Source organism: Macrobrachium nipponense, chromosome 42 (genome assembly GCF_015104395.2).
Source record: "Macrobrachium nipponense isolate FS-2020 chromosome 42, ASM1510439v2, whole genome shotgun sequence".
NCBI lineage: Eukaryota > Metazoa > Arthropoda > Malacostraca > Decapoda > Palaemonidae > Macrobrachium > Macrobrachium nipponense.
The window spans coordinates 35,139,732-35,164,733 of NC_061103.1; the positions used below are offsets into that span (position 1 = coordinate 35,139,732).

General features: G+C 34.8%; 2 protein-coding genes across 2 annotated transcripts in view; one reads left to right on the top strand and one right to left on the bottom strand.

The window, feature by feature from the left end:
• Nucleotides 1-12,151: 12,151 nt before the first annotated feature.
• Nucleotides 12,152-14,004, bottom strand: LOC135213331 (myosin-2-like). Its single transcript, XM_064247308.1, has 2 exons — nucleotides 13,829-14,004; nucleotides 12,152-13,595 (listed from the first exon to the last, which is right to left on the bottom strand). The coding sequence occupies exons 1-2, from the start codon at nucleotides 14,002-14,004 to the stop codon at nucleotides 12,152-12,154; spliced, it is 1,620 nt and encodes a 539-aa protein (XP_064103378.1).
• An 8,178-nt stretch (nucleotides 14,005-22,182) lies between these two features.
• LOC135213093 (mucin-2-like) overlaps nucleotides 22,183-25,002 on the top strand; it is a 15,971-nt gene continuing 13,151 nt past the window's right edge. Inside the window, exon 1 of the mRNA XM_064246963.1 lies at nucleotides 22,183-22,514. Within this exon, the coding sequence (XP_064103033.1) occupies nucleotides 22,424-22,514 (91 nt within the window). The 5' untranslated portion in view covers nucleotides 22,183-22,423. The remainder of the gene's footprint in view (nucleotides 22,515-25,002) is intronic.

Consider the following 25,002-nt stretch of genomic DNA (forward strand, 5'->3'; position numbering starts at 1 on the left):
GACCTGGTTTATTTTCGCATCCACCTCATTGACAAAGATAAAGATGCAAAAAATAAAATAAATAAAATAAAAAATAAAGTAAATAAAAAATAATAAATAAATAAATCTCAATTAAAAACCAACTGAACCAAGAACTTCATAGTCAAACAATAAGACGTCTTGCTTTATTTTTTTTTTCAATGAATACCGAAATCTTTGAGGAAAAATACTAATAACATCTCAGGCCAACAATGAACTACTTTACACATTCCTAAGTAAACTCCTCAAGTCCAAGGGTATCTTGCCAACAAAGAACTTATACCCGTAACTTTAGTTATTACGGAACTTTTGCCGTTTTTATATACAATGTATGTTGTGAGGTACTGTTAAGTTGTTTAAACAATCGTTTGCCCATGTTGGGTTGTTGCCTCCTTACTTGTTTTTGTTTTTCTGTGGGGCATGTTGTCTTCTCGACTTCGCTGTTACTCATCTGTGTTTTTGGGATGTGTTCCTGTTAACATTCATGAGCGGTTTCGATGACTACAATGATTGTCTGTGTGCATCCTCTTTGACAGCTGGGTCCTGTAGAGAGTCTTTTACCTCTGAGTTGTAATAATGATTATTATTATATGTTGTCTGGTTAGTTATGTAATATTGTTGCTGTGTGATTTTGATATTTATAATGTTTATTGACTTATTGCTGTGGCGTGTGCTGCTTGTAATATGTTGATTTCTTTGGGTTATGCAGCTTGAGTGTATTGTGGATTTTTAAGTTTTGATGTAGCTGTTTGTTGTTTTAACTACTGTTTATTGTTTGTTATTTTACTATGTTTCATTGTAAAGTAACTTGGTTGTGCTACATCTATTGTTTTGATTTGTAACTTTGTAACTCACTCCTGCTATGTGATTTGATGTATTTATTTTTGCCCAAATCCCGACTCGCTTGTAAATTTGTGAATAATAAACTAATATTAAGGAAATTTTTGTGGTTTTGCTCCGCTCCTTCTTTGTTTGTCCCAACTGCTGTCAGTCATTCCAGTCCCATTTTTTTTTTTTTTTTAATTCTGCAGGACCGAGTGCGGTCCATTACAATATAATGCCACTTTGGACATTATACTAGGCCTAGTGACTGCCAGCCATCCTATTTGAGAGTCGGTTACTCTTTGTAATTCTTTTATAAATGAAGTGGTATGAGAACTATAAATTTCTCTGGCAGTTCAGGCTGAGAGAGAGAGAGAGAGGAGAGAAGAGAGAGAGAGAGAGCAAAGGTCATGTGTCTAAGACTGGAGGCTCTTTATACCGCAAGTTGGCCTCCCTGCCTCCCTTCTAAAAGTGCTACTTTCTCCAGTGCGCCTTTAACTTAAGAAACCAATAAACACAATCTAGGAAAACAAAAAGCTAATGGTAAACAGCAAATTACACATGCTAAAGCGACACAGTCTCTATTAGACTCAAATTCACAGGTGGCAATAATACGCCATAGGCTAACAGCAAATGTGAGGAGGATGCACCAATCCACGTGCACCAACCCACACCAACCGCTTACTAGTCGGCGTTGGTCTAAATCATTATCGACGAGAGAAGTTAATCATCACTTCAAGCAATCTTATCTAAGAGTAAAAAAAATTAACTTTAGAACTGCAGCGTTGGCAGAAGAAGATCTGAAGCGTGTGAACCCGATCTTATCCCATCTCTATAAATACAGGTTTATGACTAATGACAAGTTCTCTGTAGTACTAGATGATACACCTATAGAGCTCTATGGATGTATTATATACAGCAAACAATTATCCCAAAATTAAATCTACAGAGAAAACAAGACCAGAAAACTGTTATTAACAGTGGAATTACTAACAAAAAATTCAGAAAGCCATAGGGCTATCTAAAAAAGAATTACAGAAGTAGGCCTGTGTTAAGATAAACTTTTGGTAGACCCAGAACTCCATGCAAAGAAAAACCAAACCACATCTGACAAAAGTAGGCATATATTAAGACAATGGGTAGACCCAGAACTCCATGCAAAGAAAAACTAAACCATGCAGTAATACCACATCATTTCGGAAGGGTAGTAACGAAGGCTTTGCCTTATAAGAGCAAGAAAGCAGAAAACTTATCAGCCCTTCGGGTAGTATATTTTCAGCAAAACATTAAAATGCCATAAAAACGAGATCAAGTGCTCTTAAGCGTACCCCCAAGCAAGGGCGCTTATACACTATCAATGATATTGAGCTTCAAGCACAGACTTATGCTTGAGTACACCAACATCTGATCATCTGATCACCAACCAGCGTATAGCCACAAAATTAAGACCTCCAGGATGTCTCAGTTACTACAATTAGCAGCACAGACTCTACTTATCAGCCATACTTAAGCAAATTCGAAAGGTGAATGATTGGCGTCCAAGACTCCAGGATTTGAGAAATAGTACCATGATGGTGTATACTTAAAAGAAGGAATCCTGGCAAACTAATGATGGAAAACATTACACGTAACTTAGAAAATATAATAATGTAAGCTGCTATAACTTATTATAGGAAGGAATACTGGTAAATTAATGAAGAGTACGACTAAACCGTTAACAGATTTCACTTGTATAATAATAATAATAATAATAATAATAATAATAATAATAATAATAATAATAATAATAATAACAATAATAATAATAATAATAATAATAATAATAATAATAATAATAATAATAATAATGACAACGACGTAAATGGAACCTCTGGCAACAGAGGAGCTTCGTCCGGCAACCAGGTATTCAACCCAATTGAAGGGGAAGACGGTCAGGTACTTGGAGGTCGTCATCCAGCAACTGATCACCACAACACATAGTAAGAAGAGTGATGGACTCCTAAGGAGGCAGGATGCAACCCGGACCCCCACACTATAAATACCACCCAGTCGAATTGGAGGACTGTGATAGAGCAAAAAAAAAAAACAATAATAATAATAATAATAATAATAATAATAATAATAAGTGCAATTGGAATATATATTTTAAGCTATAGCCAAGCGCTGGACTTAATAATAATATAATAAGAGAACTGCTTTTTCCCAGTGTAACTGGTGACGAATTAAGATCAGCGAGTCCCACAGTATCCAAACATATCTTATCTGAGAGAGCACTCGATTTCTTATCTACGAGATTACTCTTAGCTGGAAGAATCTAGAAGATTTCGAATTAAACGGTTCAATGAACAATAAATCTACCATTACTCACCAGAAAACACGAAAGCTTATCGTTTTGGAGTGACGCAACACAATATGTCACCACCGTGACTCGGTTTATAGCTTCGTATCAGTATTATCTAGGCTAAATGGCTGAGTGAGTAGTTTTGGTTTCGTAAACTCGATGAATCACACGTCATTCATGAACAGTTCATTCTGTATTTAATACAGATAGTAATATATATTAATATAATCAAAACACTAAGTAAAGTATCATGATCACAACTGTTTCATTCATAAATGTATAGGCCTAGTCAACTTGTTCATAATACTGTTTTCTTGTTATTTGATTCCGACTGACCTTATAGCTTTTAAGCAGTGAAAGAGCATGTTCATTTTTTCCCTTTCCATTAACATATTATAGACGTGATCACCACCAAAGCATAATACTTTTAAAAAATCAATAAACAAGGCCTTATGTAAATGATTTCCACAGGCTAAAGACATCAAGGTTCTTCGATGGACGTAGACCTAGTCCTATAAGTAAATCAAGTTAAAAAATCATAAAAACCAAATAACAAAACCTCATTCTTAGTACATAATTATTAAAAGTCTCAGTACGAAAAGAGCTGTAATATAATACTAAAATGTTTGTGCCCATACGACTATTAGGCTATTTGGCAAGGTCAAAATAGACTGGATTCAATGTTCTGTACATGTGAAACTTAATTTTGCGCATAATAAGATTTATTTACGGTTAGTTATTACGCGCTAAAGATTTTCTATAGATTATTTCTTCATTTCTATGAGTCACAAATACATGTGGGTTAAGTTTACTATGTACTGAGAGAGTTTCACGTTTTCTTTGTTCCATTTTTTATCCACTTTTGGGTAAACTTCGGTTAACTCAACATCCTTTCAACGAATTTTCTTCAATTATATTAAAACGTCACATTGCTACCGAGAAAATGGAGGCAAAGGAGAAATTTAAAGAACTGGAAAAAGCCCGACATAACTTCAACTACTCGATTCCCGCTGATTGGAAACACGCATTAAGGCAAGAAATATATGGAAAACTTCATAGAACTACAGACACTTTGATTAGAAAACTGGACAGAAAATTAAACCACCTTATCAAAAACAGTGATTGGACCAATAATGCTAGAAGTGATTGTGTGGTGAATTTATCGAGCAAACAAATAAGTGATAATGCAGTGCGTGCATTAGGCTTTGGGTTGTCTTTCTTCATTTGTAACAAACCCTCAGCTTTATCAATAGCGACATCTCTATATAAGTTTGAAAAATACTGTGACCTACCACAAAATCATTTAGACATTATCAAGGGCATGACATATAGTGCTACGCATGCCTATCATGAAAATAACTTCCCCGCTCGCTACAGAAAAAGTTTAAAAGAATTGAAGAATGATAATAGCTTACACATTAACAAGGCTGATAAATCCAATAGTTTAGTGGTTCTTGACAAAACTGACTATATATCACGCATGCATACTTTACTAGAGGATGAAATAACTTACAAAAAACTCGCAAAAAATCCGTTGGACCAAGTAATAAAAAACTTTAATATCAATATCAAACAAATTCTTAGAGATCAAAAAGAACTTTTGTGTAAGTTAACTGTAAAGTGTCCCTCATTACCTTATTTATATGGCCTAGTCAAAACTCATAAGGAAAACAAACCTATGCGTCCAATTATTAGTACTGTAGGATCAATTGTTTATAAGCTATCTAAATATCTTACTAAATTGTTATCCCCTCTACTAAGAACTGTATCTAATTCACACATCCGGAATTCTCTTGATCTTGTGGAAAAATCAAATAATATTGTACTAAACCCTAGCGATATCTTTGTCAGTTTTGATGTATGTTCTTTGTTTACAAAAGTCCCTATTGACTCTGTGCTAGAATATTTAAGTAATGAACTTGTACTGCATGAATTACCTATGTCCGTTAGTCATATAATTTCCTTGATAAGTTATGTATTTGTGATTGCAGATTTATTTTTAATGGAGAATATTACCAACAAATATTTGGTATGGCCATGGGTAACCCTTTATCACCTCTCCTTTCAAACTTATATATGGAATTTTTTTGAGAGACAACACCTCCCGAATATCACACTTGTCCTCTTAAAATGGTACCGATATGTCGATGATATATTAGTAGTCTTACTTGTTGGTATCGATGTAAATGATTTACTGTCTAAATTGAATAATTTAGTGCCATCCATAAAATTCACTGTTGAAATCGAAAATAACAATGTCATCCCTTTCCTAGATGTATTAATACATAGAGAATCTTTCCAATGCAAATTCAGTATTTATAGAAAACCCACAAATAATTTAACATATGTACATTTTTATTCTAGCCACCATCTTAATATTAAAATTTCAATTTTTTCTTCTATGTTCCTACTCGCTTTGCGTATCACGAGTCCACAATATCTTGACCAAGAAATAGAATACATAAAAAAGATAGGAAACGATCTCTGCTACCCACCTCATTTAATTGATTTATGTTATCAAAAAGCTCACAAAAAGTTTTACAGTGTTGCTATTAATGAAAAAGATATGCCTAAAAATGTACTTAGCTTACTTACTTTCGTGGATTTGAAACCATAAAATCAATATTTAAATCGTTTAATGTTAATGTAGTGTTCTCTTATAACAATACCATTAAAGATATGCTAATTAAGAATAGTCCCGTAACAAATAACAACATAATTTACAAAATTCCTTGTAAGGATTACCCATCGTTTTACGTTGGTCAGTAAAGTAAAAAGTTATGTGTACGTATTAAGCAGCATATGTATTCAGTTAGAACAGCCCAGACTTCAAATGCACTGTTTATCCATCTGAGTGAAAAATCTCATTGTATTAATTGGGGTGATACCTCGGTAATTGCTAGATCTAATGATTATGTTTCAAGAAATATACTGGAATCGGCAATTATACAAATCACTAATAAAAACAACCTAAATCTTAGTCTGGGAATGTACCATTTGGACCCATATATTTGTAAGATGTTTATGAAGGACCTTAAAATAAATGAACTACTAATAAATTAGTCCTACATGTATATAGTTATTATTTCTCTCGCTCTCTCTCTCTCTCTCTCTCTCTCTCTCTCTCTCTCTCTCTCCTCTCTCTCTCTGGTTCGATATTCTCTCTCCCTCTTTCTCTTGCTCGATATATATATTTATATTTTCTTTCGTCTTTTCACAATAATAATTTTTTGGAAAAATTTGTGTAAATTTCATGATATTAAATTGTATATGCTTCCGTGTTTTTTCAAAATGTACTGTTTTCTGGAAGAATAACTTGTTTACTGCGTGTGTCCCCAAAGATGTGGCTACCCTCAGGTGTTTCCTCCTTTCTGTAGAGTGAAATCGCCCTTAATGCTAATCTTGTAGTGTCAGTTTGGATATTAAGCCTTCTTTTGACTATGTTGTTCTCTGTAAAATCAGTTTGCCTCAGTAAAGGGTCCAAACAGGACCGAAAGTACTTGGCTTTCTCGCTTTTTCATTTTTTCCTTCGTTGCAAAAAACTTATATATATATTATATATATATATATATATATATATATATATATATATATATATATATATATATATGCAAGTCCCATTGAAGTTAGTGTATTTCTTATGAGAACAATTTTTCTTATTCCTGGGAAGCTTGCTAGAAGAGAATATGCAGTATAGACTTATTCAATATTATATAATAAATAATATTTATAATGTTTACTTATTTATTGCCTATGGCTTACAAGGTATTGGGTATCAGTCATATTTATTGATTTCTTGTTAACAATCCAAATTCCTTTATTTTAATTTGTTATTAGGTTTAAATCGGCCTGTCTAAGTGCCGGTTCTTTTATTTTTAGGATAAAATATCAGGCTTTCTGTTTCGTTGAAGCTTATTGTATTCGTCGGCTTATTCCAAAAGCGTATTATGTATATCACGAAAAATAATAATAATAATAATAATAATAATAATAATAATAATAATAATAATAATAATAATAATAATAATAATAATAATAATAATAATAATAATAATTCGTGGTCGTTGAGTTAAGTTAACCGAAGTTTACCCAAAAATGGATAAAAAATGGAACAAAGAAAACGTGAAACTCTCTCAGTAAATAGTAAACTTAACCCACATGTATTTGTGACTCATAGAAATGAAGAAATAATCTATAGAAAATCTTTAGCGCATAATAACTAACCGTAAATAAATCTTATTATGCGCAAAATTAAGTTTCACATGTACAGAACATTGAATCCAGTCTAATTTGACCTTGCCAAATAGCCTAATAGTCGTATGTGCACAAACATTTTAGTATTATATTACAGCTCTTTTCGTACTAAGACTTTTAATAATTATGTACTAAGAATGTGTTTTTGTTATTTGGTTTTTATGATTTTTTAACTTGATTTACTTATAGGACTAGGTCTACGTGCATCGAAGAACCTTGATGTCTTTAGCCTGTGGAGATCATTTACATAAGGCCTTGTTTATTGATTTTTTAAAAGTATTATGCTTTGGTGGTGATCACGTCTATAATATGTTAATGGAAAGGGAAAAAATGAACATGCTCTTTCACTGCTTAAAAGCTATAAGGTCAGTCGGAATTAAATAACAAGAAAACACTATTATGAACAAGTTGACTAGGCCTATACTCGGTACCAACTCGAATTTTGGATATCACTTTGATGAATGAAACAGTTGTGATCATGATACTTTACTTAGTGTTTTGATTATATTAATATATATTACTATCTGTATTAAATACAGAATGAACTGTTCATGAATGACGTGTGATTCATCGAGTTTACGAAACCAAAACCACTCACTCAGCCATTTAGATAATACTGATACGAAGCTATAAACCGAGTCACGATGGTGACATATTGTGCTGCGTCACTCCAAAACGATAAGCTTTCGTTAGGCTACTGGTTGACACAGTGAGGGTCTTCAGGCCGTGTTTTCTGGTGAGTAATGGTAGATTTATTGTTCATTGAACCGTTTAATTCGAAATCTTCTAGATTCTTCCAGCTAAGAGTAATCTCGTAGATAAGAAATCGAGTGCTCTCTCAGATAAGAAATGTTTGGATACTGTGGGACTCGCTGATCTTAAATCGTCACCAGTTACACTGGGAAAAAGCAGTTCTCTTATTATATTATTATTGAGTCCAGCGCTTGGCTATAGCCTAAGATATATATTCCAATTGCACTTATTATTATTATTATTAATATTCAAATGAAATCTGTTAAGGGTAAGAGCTTTCGATGCAGCTCACATCACCGTATTCTACAAGTTAGGTCTAGTCGTATTCTTCATTAAATTACCAGTATTCCTTCCTATAATAAGTTATAGCAGCTTACATTATTATATTTTCTAAGTTACGTGTAATGTTTTCCATCATTAGTTTGCCAAGTCTCCTTCTTTTAAGCATACACCATCATGGTACTATTTCTCAAATCCTGGACGCCAATCATTCACCTTTCGAAATTGCTCAAGTATGGCTGATAAGTAGTCTGTGCTGCTAATTGTAGTAACTGAGACATCCTGGAGGTCTTAATTTTGTGGCTATACGCTGGTTGGTGATCAGATGATCAGATATAAGTCTGTGCTTGAAGCTCCATATCATTGATAGTGTATAAGCGCCCTTGCTTGGGGGTACGCTTAAGAGCACTTGACCTCGTTTTTATTCTATAAAAGCGGGAAAAAGTAAGAAAATATCTAATGAATCAATTCGTATATGCCTAGCATTCTTGGCTAAGGTGTTTATTCATAGCGATACTATACTTAAAAGGCTATTTTTCCCATAGCAGGATGATTTGATAACTGTTAACATAAAGGAATTGTTTTTTAAATATTCGAAATCAATTTGAAATCAGAATAAGGTTTAGATGATAGGGTATCTTTCGAAATTAGTATAGTTTGACTGGTTTAGGTCTATAGGCTACTAGGCTACCAAGCTTATAACTTCCCTGCTATCACTTTATTACTATAATCTATAATACACATCTTTCGATGGAGACAAACGAAACTAGGGTTTGTTACATTTGTTACACGTATAAAATACAACTATTTGTACTTCGAATCGACTAACCGAAGCTATTTATTACCGTTTGTTCGCGTTGTCCTAAACACAGATCTCACAGAGTATAAATAATATTCATTTACCTATATATGTTATATACATATATATGTGATATATATATATATATATATATATATATATATATATATATATATATAATATATATAAAGGTTTTTTGCCACGAAGGAAAAAAATGAAAAAGCGAGATAGCCAAGTACTTTCGGTCCTGTTCGGACCCTCAGTAAAGTACTTGGCTGTCTCGCTTTTTCATTTTTTTCCTTCGTGGCAAAAAACCTTTATTTATACATAGCATCACGTTTTATATACTTCGTGATCAAGTTATTCATATATATAATATATATATAATATATATATATATATATATATATATATAATATATAAATCTATATTATATATATATATTACCTATATATTTATATATATATTTATATATATATATAGATAGAATGTATAGAATAATTATATGGTAATATTATTATAAATAATATATTATAATATAATACTATATATAATATATACTTATATAATATAATATTAATATTTTATAATAATGTAAACTATTTAATACTTATGTATACATACAATATGGTATATATATCTATTATATATTATATATATATGGATTTGTTTTATATTAAATATAATAATTAATATATATATATATAAATAAATATATATATATTGTATATATATATATATATAATATATATATAATATATATATATATATATCAAATCAGACGTTGACTGAAGGAACAGGCCAATCTACATAGTTTTTTATTCCAACGTTTCGTAATAACATTTATTACATCTTCTGGGAATCTGTCAATTAATTAAAATAATAATATTATAAAACAATCTTAAATTTACTAAAAAAATTAAAAAAATTGTAAAAAGACTAAAATTTACTAAAATATACAATTACAGAAAATTATTATTTAAAAGCTGGAACCGCCAACCAACCTTAAGTTAAGAGAGAGAAAGACTGAATGATAGGAGACAACAAAAAAGGAGACACGTTAACTAAGGTACAGTTGGATGGAGGAGGTTTGGGTATTCAACTGGGGAACCATGCAAAAATCTGCAAAACACATATCGAAAGAGACGATTTTTGCATTATAGGGCAAACACCAAACCCCAAGAATTACCCATTTTAGAGTCATTACTCATTAAGCAACTGGTTCCCCAGTTGAATACCCAAACCTCCTCCATCCAACTGTACCTTAGTTAACGTGTCTCCTTTTTGTTGTCTCCTATCATTCAGTCTTTCTCTCTCTTAACTTAAGGTTGGTTGGCGGTTCCAGCTTTTAAATAATAATTTTCTGTAATTGTATATTTTTTAGTAAATTTTTAGTCTTTTTACAATTTTTTTAAATTTTTTAGTAAATTTAAGATTGTTTTTTTATAATATTATTATTTTAATTAATTGACAGATTCCCAGAAGATGTAATAAATGTTATTACGAAACGTTGGAATAAAAAACTATGTAGATTGGCCTGTTTCCTTCAGTCAACGCTGATTTGATGTATTCCTTGGTCGTCACCTGCCTGCCCTTGGGTTGTATATAATATATATATATATATATATATATATATATATATATATATATATTATTTGTATATATATATATATAATATATATATATATATAATATACATACGTATTCGTATATATCATAAATAATATTTACATACCTATATATGTTACATACATGTAAAAAAAAATATATATATATATATATATACATGTATGTATATTTATACATATGCACTGTTTGTATATAAATAAATAGATATGTGTATGCATATATGTATGTATAATATATATATGTATGTATACATATGTATAGATCTAGATAAAGATAAAGATATAAATATGGCCTTTAACGATCGTATGTGATCTCACCCCTGGGGCATCATTGCTAAGAGAGCGTCATAGAAATGGGGGTTTAGTTTAACCAGGGGTGGGCCCTTCCCCATTTCTCAGCTCTCATAGCTAGCCAAGATAGATGAATTCCTAAGACTGATGACCCTTCTTCTTGTAACGCCTCCAGACTATTCCTCTGCGGTTGATTCTAGAAAACAGGTGGTTCTTTTACTGAGTCCAATATCCAGTCATTTCTCTGTTAATTGTAGGAAACCCTTTGTTATAGACAGGAAGCTTCCAGTCGCCTATAATCAGACGACGTCGAAGCACAGCGACTCCTGACAATGCCCTTCGATGTCTTAGTGCCCCTGCCACACTGGGATCAAACACTTTGCATATGTAAAAGGCATGAAACTTACGGGTTTTTACACCGCGCCAGTGGTTGCCACTGCAGTATATGCTAGGATTTGATCTCTTATGCATTGCATAGCCCATATTTTGCATATATAAAAGGCATTGAACTTACGGGGTTTTACGCCACGCCAGAGGTTGCCACAGTAGTATATGCAAAAAGTGGGATGCAATTTGTAATGCATAATCCAATTCACATATGAAGTAGTAGGCATGAAACTTACGGGTTCTTACACCGCGCCAGTGGTTGCCTACTACCCATATGAGATTGGGCTTTGATACCCTATTCCGACGGTATCATGCGGCAGGAGAGAGAAGGGATGCACCATAGTCCAATGTTGGACATTAGGTACACAACAATCCAGTCTTCGGGCACTTATCGCCAGGCCACAATCCTCTGTAGTCTATCAATCACACAGACCTGGTTCCACAACCATATCCAGGAAGGATTTTTCTTACAAACTTTATCGTTTTCCTGTTCTCTATGTCTGAGATTTCTTGCCTTCTATCCTCTGCAAGTAAACCACAGTTCTCCTAAAAATGCAGAGGTTCTTTGACTTGCACCCTTTACGTGACGGCGTTTATCTTGTAGAGTTCTCGGACCATTTTAGCATCTCGCTCCAGTCGTTGGAGGTTGGCTGCAGATATCAGCCCCATTTTCTGGTGCAATTCATCTCTGTTTAGAGGCTTCTCAATTGATGGAGTTTCATTTGGGGCCTTTGAGTGCCTCTTGGTGCCAGCTGAAGGTCGTTGCAATCCTTTGATTTGGCGAAGTTCTTCCTCGATGCTGTCCATTCGTCGGTAGAGGGCTCTGCAGTTGATCTGGGGCTTCTTCAGACACCGAGTTTTATCCGAAGCCTTTTTGTCTTCAGCTTTCGTTATCGTCCTCTCTCTTCTGCAAACTTCCTTTTCTTTATAATTCTTTGGTCCATTAAGGATTCTGACCTTTCCTAAGCAGCTAATCTTTGTATCCTGCGCCAAGATCTCTTCTTGGGGTCTTACGATTTCCATCAATGCTTCCATCTCTTCAAAAACCCTGATCTCTAGTTGCTCCTTCGTCTCAGCAATGTCGAATTCAAGTTGAACTATCTTCCTAATCAGTTCATTCATCTCTCCATTTGCCGTCGGTTGTTCTGCTACAACAGATTTAGATTCTTTCAGTAAACCACTGACTTCCAATTGTTTCTGGGTGCATTCACTTTCCAGTCGAAGGATCTCGCTATCCTTCTGCAAGTTCTGTTTTCTCAGCTTTTCCAGTTCCTCGTTTTGCTCAAGCTCTTTCAAATTTTCGTGGGCCATCTGTGTCTGAATGGTGAGGACTTGTAACTCGTCCTCTAAACCTTTCATCTTCAAGGTCTTGTTCTCGTTCTCCCTCTTCAGATTTTCTATGTTCTTTTCTTTCCTTCCATTCTCTTTTCGAAGTCCTTCCAGATCCTGATTCAGCTTGTTCATTTTTATTTGCATTTCGTCTCGGCTTTTATCGTTTTGCTGTAGATTTCGATGCAAAGTGTCCTTCTCCATCGAGAGCACTGAGACCGTGCTTTCCAAAATAATTAGCATCTGGTCTCTCTCCTCGTTTTCCTTCCTTTGGACATCTGTGACCTTCGCCTTTTCAATCATTTCGCTTTTCAGCTTCTGCATCTCTTCGGACATTGAACTGATCTTTCTTTCCTTGTCTTTGTTTAGTCGTTCGAGTTGTCTGATGTGTTCTTCCATCTGCAGTCCTGCTACGGTCAGGCCCTCTACCTTGTCCAGTAATTCGTCGATCAGCTGATCCTTTTCTAATCTCTCTTTCTTAAACCTCAAGAAAAGATTTTCATTTTCCTTAATTACTTCCTCGAACTTCCTACTTGTATCAAAATTCCTGGTTTCTTCTTCACTATCTGGATGGTCGCCTTCTTCATTCCTGGAACGTCCGTATTCTACTTCGTTATCCGAAACATGGTCTTCTTCAAAGCCAGAGTGATCAATTTCGTCCTCCTGATTTCCAGCCTCCTCAAGACAGGCAGAGCTGTCCGAGGCCATGAAATCGACAAAGAACTGAACCATTTTAATGCTAAATCCACGAAGCATAAATACTCCAGTGAATAGCATAACAATAATGGCAAACAATGTAATCACTCGGGGGACTTGAAGCATGGAGTTAAAGCACTGTGCAAGCACAACTGTAAGCAAACTAAGAAACATCTTTGTTCGTTACAAATCAACTCTATTTGCCTTATCGTTACTTTCCAAAAATCCCACGTGACGTGTCTGGATTCTATTTCAGGAGTCATTTCTGGTTCCGCCGGAGCCGATCCTGTCTTCGAATGTTTGCTGATGCCCGGACGCAGTAGAGGTGACTGGATTCCGGAGTCAATTTGGGCTTCACGGGACCAGGGACTTTCTGAAGATCCTGGAGCCAGCCAGTCTTCACACATGCTAACACACAAGCGCGCTCCTGCACACACTTACTATATATATATATATATATATATATATATATATATATATATAATGCGAATACCACGGGGAAATGATAGTCAGGAATCCAAGCGCTTTCGTCTTTATTCAGACATCGTCAAGGAGCTACTTGACGATGTCTGAATAAAGACGAAAGCGCTTGAATTCCTGACTATCATTTCCCGTGGTATTCGCTTATTTATGAAGTCACGTGCATCTACTGTGATTTTTAAGCATATATATATATATATATATATATATATATATATATATATATATATATATATATATATATATATATATATAGTATATATATATATATATATATATATATATATATATATATATATATATACTGTCTGTGCGAACTCTATTTTTAGTACAAAAGAGCTGACAACAGATACACAATTTAGGTCATAAATAAGAAAGCTAATTAGAATGCAAATTTATCATCGACAAAATACTTTCGTACAAGAATATTCATTTGATAGTTTGCCTCCTCAGTTCCTGCTGCATTTTTATAGGACAGGAGTACTGTCGACACTGTTGATCTTTGACATGGAAATATATTTTAAATACTTGTTATCATTTCAATAAGAATAATTATATTTTGTATCAATAAATCCCGTCACAAGTTTATAAGTGGGCTGCTGACTCTGGTTTTAGGTTAAAATGGGCTAATACATTTTCACTTTAAAAGTATAAGCTCAGGATTTAGCATAAATTGGCCAGTTTATTTCATCCTTATAAGTACTACCTGCAATATACTTTCACTTTATAAGCATTAACTCATGTTTTAGAATACGTTTTCCAATATATTATAACTTTATAGTTGTTAGCTTAGTTTCAAGTAAAAATTGGTCAATATATTTTCCTTTTATAAGTATTCTCTCTTATTTCAGTGTAATTTGGTTCATATATTTTTAATTTAAAAATATTAACTTGGTTTCAAGTGTGAATTGACAAACATATTTTCTCGTTATTAGTATTAGCTTAGGGTATAATGTAAATTTACCAATATATTTACACAGTATAAGTATTAGCTCAATTTTAAGTATGAATTGTCCAATACATCTTTACTTTATAAGTATCAGCCTAGGTTTCATTATTAAATGACAAAACGTTTCCATTTTATAAATATTAGCTCAGTCTTAAGTATAAATTGGCCAATATATTTTTTCCTTTATTAATATTAGCTGGGGCATTTTTACTTAATAAGTGTCAGATCAGGTTCCAATATTAATCGACCAATATATTCCATCTATACAAATTTTACCTCGATTATATAGTCAATAGTAGATTCACATCAACCTTGCATTTGATGTCTAGGCCAGTCTCGTAAGACGTTCCTGATTGGATATTGATAAGCCAATCACAGCCCTGTGATTGGCTAATCAACAGCCAATCAGGAGCGTCGTAAAGGACTGGCCCAGACATCAAATACATGGTTGATGTGAATCTAATATAGTATATTCTCACTTTGTAAGTACTAAGTCATTTGAAATTCTCAGAAGCGTTCAGATTCAGTTTTCAGTTCCTAGAACCTGTACGATACTACCCCTGAGGCGTGACGTCACGAGGTTACGAGATGCGGAAGGCGATTTGCTCCAAAACCAGAGACACAGACGCTGCTAAAAATCCAATGATGACAACAATAAACGCAGCCTGAAAAGGATGAAATATTCTCATTGTTAGATTTGTTAAAACTGTACGTAAAGGTCGCCACTAGCAGTCAGTTATACCTGCGTAGTTATGCCCGCGCAGTCGGCCTGTGCAATTAAAACTGAACCCAAGCTATACCTCAGGCAAAACTAAACGTTATTGGGTTCAGTTTTAGCTGCACAGGCCGACTCCGCAGGTATAACTGAACGTTAGTGGAGGCCTTTAAGATACATAGTTGTATTTGATCTAATTTTGACGCAATACAAAATTTTTTTTATTTGTTAAGAAAATGTTAATGTGAAAATTCCTGAGTAATGCGTACAGAATCATAATTCGATTTTGGCAAATTTTTACCTAATACAAAACCTTCTACACGTTAAAAAAAAAAAAAAGAGCTATTTTTTAAAAGGTTGAATCAATAAGTGCAGAATCAGTTTGATTTTGGATGATTTTGACGCAAGACAAATCTTCTTTATATTAAAAAATAGTGCAACAATATATTCAACGAAGGAAACAGTTCCTTACGAGAGTAAAAATACATTGGCAATGATTATTGCAAAAAACTCGATGAATTTCTATCTAGGTATTAATTAGATCTAGGAAATATGTTTTATGACATGAGTAACATGACGATTCATTATAAATGATTGATAATGGCATGTTCCGGAACTTTTGAGAAAAAAAACCCGTTTTTAAGGTTATTGATATGCCTGGTTGTGTTCAAAACGTCTGAAAGTAGTATGTGTATATATATATATATATATATATATATATATATATATATATATATATATATATATCCATAAAAAAATGGTAGGGAACGACCCACTAGTAAATAACCCCTGTGACAAACAGACCATTAACAAATCATTTTCAAAGGTAGTATCAAGTTAAGAATTGACTTAGAACTGTCCTAGAACCACTAAAGAAAATGGTTGCTAAAAGAACTGTATCACCACATCCATCTTTTGTCAGAACAGAACTAGATCCTTTTAGACAGAGTAGACACAACTCATACTCATTGTTGCAGCAAGAGTTTTTTAAAAAATATAACAATAAAAGCAAAATTGATCAGTGCAAACTGACACGGTTTTTCAAAGACACGACGTACACACTCTCTAAAAAACTGGTGGCAGAGTTTCGTAATTTTTCGTTCACCTGCCTGACGCACGATTCATACCTTATTTATCTATTTTTCTACTCAAAGATGGAAGAAATCTTAAGTAATGACATTAAAAACCGTCACTGATATCTTTAGAACATCATGTTATGTTTTTGTGCAAAACTATTTTCCATATAGCAAAACTGACGTGAACGAAACGAAATGATAAAAAACGTCATATCACAACCACTGATATACATTACCAAATAGATAGGAGACACCTATCACTATAAAAAAAAAGTATCGCATAAACATAGTCCTTACATTATCAATTCAATATCAAGTTGAAGGTAGTTGAACTATTCCATTTGTTAAATTTTGCAGAAAGCATTGGAAACTCACAAAATGCTATCAAATTTAAAAACGAAAAGAAAAAGAAAAAAGTATAACCTAACAATGAGAACCAGGCGACCTCACTCTATTGCTTTTGATGTCGTTATGTGCACGGGAATCTATATCTATGTGTCATTTATTGGTCTAAGAAACATCCCTCGCTGAGCGAGAGACAATTATTACACTCCATTCGGTGCAAGTTCATGTTGGAGATATATAAAAAAAGCTTAATATACCCGAGAGAATCATACATAGATGAATCAAATTGTTTAGAGAACGGCAAAGTTTAGAACATGGGCCTAGAGGTGGAAGACCTCGAAGCACCACAAGATAGAAAGGCAATACAGTAGTGTAAATGTTGCTGAACAACATTCATTTGAAAATTTTGAATACTAGCGCCTCGTCACGATATTGCTGAAACAGGAAATCATGACTACCTCTTCGCCTATGACTGCGGTCTGATGAATACTTTAGATGGAGAGGAAGAGATTTTTAAAAATACACTTGAAATCTTTGATACGTGTCCTGATGAATAAGTCTAATGAATAAGCAAACTTATCACTGATGGATGGGAGTTCAGTTAGTCTTACTCTTTTTGTTTTGTTTTGTATCGGTGACCAGTGAATTATGCATGCATTTTTTCTTCAAAACCTATACGCCACTCCGCTCTCTTCCGCATCTCAGGCGACTCGATCCGACTTCTTGCTACGAACTCAATCGTGTGAGAGCATCGCTAATGATAACGGTTATTTCAAAATTCCCCGCACCGACAACGGAAGCCTCGAAATGAATGTTTATAACATATTTTCTGTTCAAAGTTTCTTTATCTCTCATTCCCCAAAATATTTGCATACACTCGTGTCACACCCTGTATGATTGTTGTAGCTGTCAAAGAGCAACCCCTTAATAAAGCAGTAGGTTTTTCTTTAAAAAAAAAAAAACATGAATTAGACTGAAACGAGAACGTCACCTTTCATATTTCTTATCGTTTCAGCTACTTATAATATGCTTATGGTAATAGGTCTAGGTATAGGCATGTGAACTAATTCTAATTAATTTCTATTTAGAAGTAATGAATAGCTACAGAAAGATCAGCCTAAGAAAGTTTAATGAAAGTAACCCTTTCTTAATGTATTCGTCAGTTTTGACTCCCACAGCTTTCCAACGTGTACAGATGAAACAGGATGATATGCAAGGAATTCGATAAAAAATAAAAGACGGAATTATATTCGTTTGATTTTTTTATGATTGATTTTAGACTTTGAATAGCTAGGTAAATTGTGTTAAGCAATTATGAAAGGGATAAGAAAAAAAGGAAAACATGGCCAATAAAACAAGAATAACGGGAATAATAAAATAAAGCAGATTGATATATATATATATATATATATATATATATATATATATATATATATATATATATTGTCGTTTTAAATATGCATTCACATTACGTATTCGAGAGAGTATACTGCTGAAAATAGACCTAGGCTAATCATGTGCGAAAATCAGAAGTCCAATTAAGGCCCACTAAATGTGTCATGCAAATCATTTTGCATGACAAAATTAGTTTAGTTAAACATCGTTATTAAAGAATGTTAATGCCTTAATGTATTATTTATCGGCTGTAGGAGACGAAATGACAACACCCCAGTGCAGTACGATACGTTGGGTCAAGACTCGAGCGGCAGCAAAGCCAACTTCAAAAGGCTGATGCTGACACGAAGCTAGCTAGAGTTGAGAACAAAATTAGAATTCATGTACCCATCGGTATATATTTCCTTACTTTGCAAGATAATTATCTTTAATACGTTGAAGAAGTCTACTCAATTCTAATGTAATTGATTTCAAGTATAGCACCTTTGAAAGGAAATGTTATCTATTTTTAAGTAAATAATCTGGCACCTGCATATGACAATATTTCCATAGCGAACAATGAATTAAGAAACTACGCCAATTCTTCGTTGGCCGACAGTACAATGCTGTATCTGCTGTCGACACGTTGTTAACTGGTAACTGTGAAGGGAAACTGCAGTGACTACTGAGAGCTTGAAAGCTATTTTTTTTTTTTTTTTAAGAGATGGCCAAAATCAATATGAGCAAAATTTAGGTTACGATGGTAAATGGGCAACGGGAAGATGATGCTATGAATGGTATACTATGCTTCGTGGAAGAACAGACACAGTTGGAGTAACAGAATTAAATTGCGGAAGAAGCATTTGCCAGAATATGTATGCTAGACTCATCTACAAAATGGGAGCTTGTATATACGAATGGCAATACTCTAATTGTCTAATACACCATTTAGATCAAAAGAAGTTGGAAGCGATCTCCTGAAGAAGTAGATACACTGAAATGAACACCTTTTCCGCCTTCTCGCGCCTAAAAAGACACGCTGACAACGAATGAACCAATTTGGAACTCGGACGAAACTTACGAACCAAGTACGAGGAAAAATTAACGGCCAATGCTCGTCCTGTGACGGAGCAAGGATTCGGCGGGAAATGACGTTTTTTTTGTAGAACTTACAACCGCGAGACAGAGAGTGATAGATAAAAGGTTTCTTCACTGGACCAACTTGCATTAGTAACGGTTATCGATTCTCTCGGTAATATTTCGGCTCAAGGTCGTGGAACTACGTGTCACTTTCTCTCCAGCCGCTCCTTCCTATGTCATAAGGCCGACTGATAAAGTCACATTAACATATTACATCTTTTTGCTCCATTAAACATTAAACCGTGCCACAGGTTGACCTGCCCCGCAAGAAAAGACGTATTACTTGGCACGAAGCCATCTTCGGCCTAAGCGTTTTCTTTTTTTTTTTTTTTTTTTGTCAAGAGCGAACAGGTGGTAGCCAGCGTTTTCGAAGCCGGTACAAAGTATAATGTGTTTTCTATCATGAAAGCACTACGCACACAAACACACACACAAACACGCGCGCGTGCACACACACATATTGGAGTATGAGAGCAAAAGCGAGTTACATTATAGGTCTAGCAATGGAGACAACATTAGGTATGTGAACGAAAGACTGGGAATAAAGTTTTAGTGTCTCTATGGAATATATAACATATATATTGTATATATACATTCATTACATTTTACATCACATCATCGGAAGAAGGAAGAACAATTAAGGAACCTTGTATCTGGCTCCAGTCACATGCGGGGGTTGGAGGTGGGGGGGGGGGGGGACCTTGTCAGTCAGTCACATGGGTTATGGAACGACAGAGATAGTGCCAGTCCTTTACATGACCTTGAATTCTCGTTGTCATGCGACTACTGCAAGTGTACCGTTTAGGTACTAGCACATACTAGAAACATTCGTAATATATATATATATATAATATATATATATATATATATATAATATATATATATATATATATATAGAAAGAGAGAGAGAGAGAGAGAAGCGTGTTACAAAAATTACACATTCCAACCTATGTATTCATTCGTCAAACAAAATCAAAATAGATCCAGTCACATACGTGAAAAACTTAAAAGGAATACTATAGGTATGTTCCGATCAGTTTATCAATCATCCAAGAATAATTACAGTGATAAAAAGCCAACAAGATACCAGGACTATTTTACAAGTCGTTGCATGCTTCTTCAAACCAACTAAGAATGTGACGGGACTAATTAAATAGCCCATTTCGCAAGTCAATAGAAAGCATGAGGTTTAAGTGTCACCACGGACTCATTTCCTATTTGAATATGTATAATATATCTTTTACACACACACACACACACACACACACATATATATATATATATATATATATATATATATATATATATATTATATATATATATATATATATATATATATATATATATATATATATATATATATATATATATATATATATATATTCTCCATATTTCCATGTACGACTGTGGGATATATAGTATTCTTAAGTCAATAGTACACTTCAATATATATATATATTACATACAGATATGTGAGTGTGTGTGTACATAGATTAATTGCTCAACAGATAGATAGCTAAGCGATAACGCCAAAAGCTTATTCAGCATCACGCTTATTATTCACAAACACGCTTCTTAGAAGTGAAGAAAACTGGAGCACGATGAAATATCTATAAACCAGATCGAACGGACAAGTTTAAATGTCAACGAAATCTCTGGCTGAAATACACACTGTGCCTACCCCTTCCTCACCCAGGCAGTATCTTACACGGATAAGTTGAATGTCAATAATCTGTGGCTGAAATGTACTTTAGACCCCTACCCCCTCCCCCCCAACAAGTGTAACTCGAGCGATAATGTTACTGGATGCCCCTCCCTAACACCACTAACCCTCCTCCACACACACACACACTACGATAATAACAAAAAAGAAAGTGACTAGAACGCCGCAACTAACAGTATCCCAGACAATAACGCTACTGGACTCCCCCCCTTACGCAACAATCCTGTGGACCACCCTTCCACCCAAGGTCTATAAGCAGCGATTACCAACCTATATACCTTCAAGGAACCCCTGAAACAATTTTTCATAACCTAGGGAACCTTCATCTACAGGCTCTCTCTCTCTCTCTCTCTCTCTCTCTCTTTTCTCTCTCTCTCTATATATATATATATATATATTATATATATATGTATATATAATATATATATATATATATATATATATATATATATATATATATATATATATATATGTGTGTGTGTGTGTGTGTGTGTGTGTGTGTGTGTGTGTGTGTAAATTACTTTATATAAATCATATAATATCTACCACTGCTATTCGAGCTGTATAAATTCAGATCAGCGTCATTTGCAATACATATTTATTTCAAGACTTCTTGCGGAACCCCTGATGATGGCATGAGGAACCTCAGGGTTCCGCGGAACACCGGTTGGAAATCACTGGTCTGAGACTCTATAGAGACGGAATACGACAAAGGCGAAAAAGGATGAAAGTGACGAGGCCGCGGTTTGGCTGTTGGCTCCTGCTGACGGCGATACATAAGCATGACTCTCCGCCGAAGGTCCCGCCGAGATTTTTAATTGCAGACTTTGCAGTGAGGTGCCGACTAGCAAACAGCGAGGCCGCGCGACGATACTGTGTCCCAGCCGAGGCCAGACCAGACCAGAGTCACCAGACCCACCGACCAGACCAGGTGCAGCATCTGAGGGAGTCGTTACGTTAGACCCAGAGAGAACGAGAGAGAGAGGGAGAAGTTTCTTCTTCGTTTTCCCCCATAACGAGCAAGATGGCAGGAGCAACTGGAAGTGTTGTGGTGATGATGAAAGTGCTGTTGGAGATGTGCTTCGTCGCACTTATAATAATATCCAGTGGGCCACGTAAGTGCTAAAATGTGATTTAAAAGTTTAAAGTATCGTATAAATATTCTGTGAAGCGAAATTGCGACCATATCCGGGACGAAGAAGCGACAGGTATGTTTATTTGTAGCAAACTTTTGTGAAGTGAAGTCGGAAAGATGTTCAAACTAAATATACGAATGCACGTGAGTATAAAACATATTATGCCTCATGCAAGAAAAAAAACGCCTTAAAACAGTAGTTTAAACAAAAAACTTGAAAATTGCGTTAATAATATTATAAAATGTCACAAAATGAAACTGTATGTACTCCATGAAAACTGAAATTATCTTCTTCCGAAACATAGGTCTAAAGGGAATCCAATAACATTATCGTTCGAGATTCACTGTCATGTTTCAAATATAGGCCGTGTGTGTGTGTGTGTGTGTGTGTGTGTGTGAGAGAGAGAGAGAGAGAGAGAGAGAGAGAGAGAGAGAGAGTTGAACATTTCTCTTTATTTCCTCTTTTATTTTCATTCTCAACCAACAATTTCTTTTTCCCAACAGTGCTGCTTTCACCACTTATAAGCCCCTGGTCTTGTAGCATTCTACTTTTACATCTAGCTTTGTAGCTTGTAATATATAATAATAATAATAATATTAACAATAATAATAATAAAGTTGACGTTTAGCTTTAAAAATAACCACAACGCCTTGATAACTTCTAGAATTATAATATAAAATTAACTTATAAGGATAAAAGTGAACTGTAACTATAAAAGAGAAATAACAGAGCGATAACTACACACACACTCTCTCTCTCTTTCTCAAAGCCACTCCCTAAACCCTTGATCACCTGATAATGATTCATAATGAGAGAAAAAGCTCCAGCTACTCAGCAACGTTGAAATGATGACGTCACGAAAAGATGAACATCCGGGCCACCTCATTGCAAAGGACTTCACGCGTGTTCGTGCGTACGAATGAAAGGTAGTGTGTGTGTGTGTGTGTGTGTGTGTGTGTGTGTGTGTGTGTGTGTGTGTAGGCTAACGCAAAGAGACTACAAATCTGTTGACTTTTTAGAATCACTATATTCGTAGCTGACTGAAGACAGACAGACAGAGAGAGAGAGAGAGAGAGAGAGAGAGAAAATAACGCAAACGAACAATTTTTTTTTTTCTACGAAATAAGGACTGAATCAGATTTATTTAATAAATGCGGTCAGCACTAACGGGTACAATTAGCACGAGTAGTAATGCAGTTTCACCAAATGGAGAATGTTTATTGGTTACTAGTACTATAAGTGGTGTTAATGGGTCCCGTTATCCTAGGCCTAATCGTGTCTCTTATGACTCATGCAGATTTTCGTGTTCCTGGTAGTTGGTTGATGGTGGTAGGTCGCAGCAGGAATTAAAAATGGAGAACTGATTAGCGTTAGAGGCCAGTGTCCCGTTACACTACATATAACAGCGGCAGGTTTAGCTCACAAAATGAATAGCCAGAGTTTGATTCCCGAACAGGGCGTTGTGGAACTATAACGATTAAAAAAATGTGCCAAATTTTCTTCGGCGCAATGAGCTTTCTGTACAGCCGCTACAGCGTATAATCATGACTAGGGAAAATAGATCTATCTTTCGATGGTCTCGGTATAATGCTGTATTAGCTGCAGCCCACAAAACTAACCCCGCCCCAGTGGTGGCCTGTCCTATATCGTTGCCAGAAGTAATATTATGCCTAATTTTAACCTTAAATAAAAATAGAAACTACTGCGGCTAGAGGGCTGCAATTTGGTAGCTTTGATGACTAGAGGGTGGATGATCAACATACCAATTTGCAACCCTCTACCCTCGGTAGTTTTTTAAGATCTGAGGACGTACAGGCAAAGCCGGCGCAATAGTTTCCTCTTACAGACAACCAAAAAAGGACCTTGATGAGATGGCCTAGAGCGAATTCCACGGGGCCAAAAGAGAACCAGTCAACCCGGGAGACAGTAGGAATAAAAGTATTATGAGGTCAGAAAGGTTAGGAAGAACTAAGCCGGGTAAAACCAACGTTGGTTCTTTTGCCGCGACAAACAAAATTAAGACGTGAGGATGAAACGCTATTCAATACAGATCTGATTTGGCAGACTCCTAAACCTTAAACCCAGCCTCGTTGTCTTACTGAATTCAGACGGTACGTCAAGAACTGTGGCGTCTCGCGTCGTATAGGCCTAGATTAGATTTTGTAAGACAGACGATAAGACGCTATAGGAAGACGGCCGTTTTGTATATAGATATTTTGCCACAGACTTCTCGCAGAAAAATTGTACACTCCAGCATTTAAAACATCGAACAGCCCATTATTTCTTTCGTTCACATTCAGGATGTGGATGTGAATTTCTCCGCCTTCTTCGAAGTTTCCTGAATACTTTAACCACTTTCTTTCCGGTGGGTTCGTCATCAGATTGAAGAACAATTCCATTCACACGCTTTCTTAGTGAGCAGTATTGGGCTCTGTAATGTATATATATATATATATATATATATATA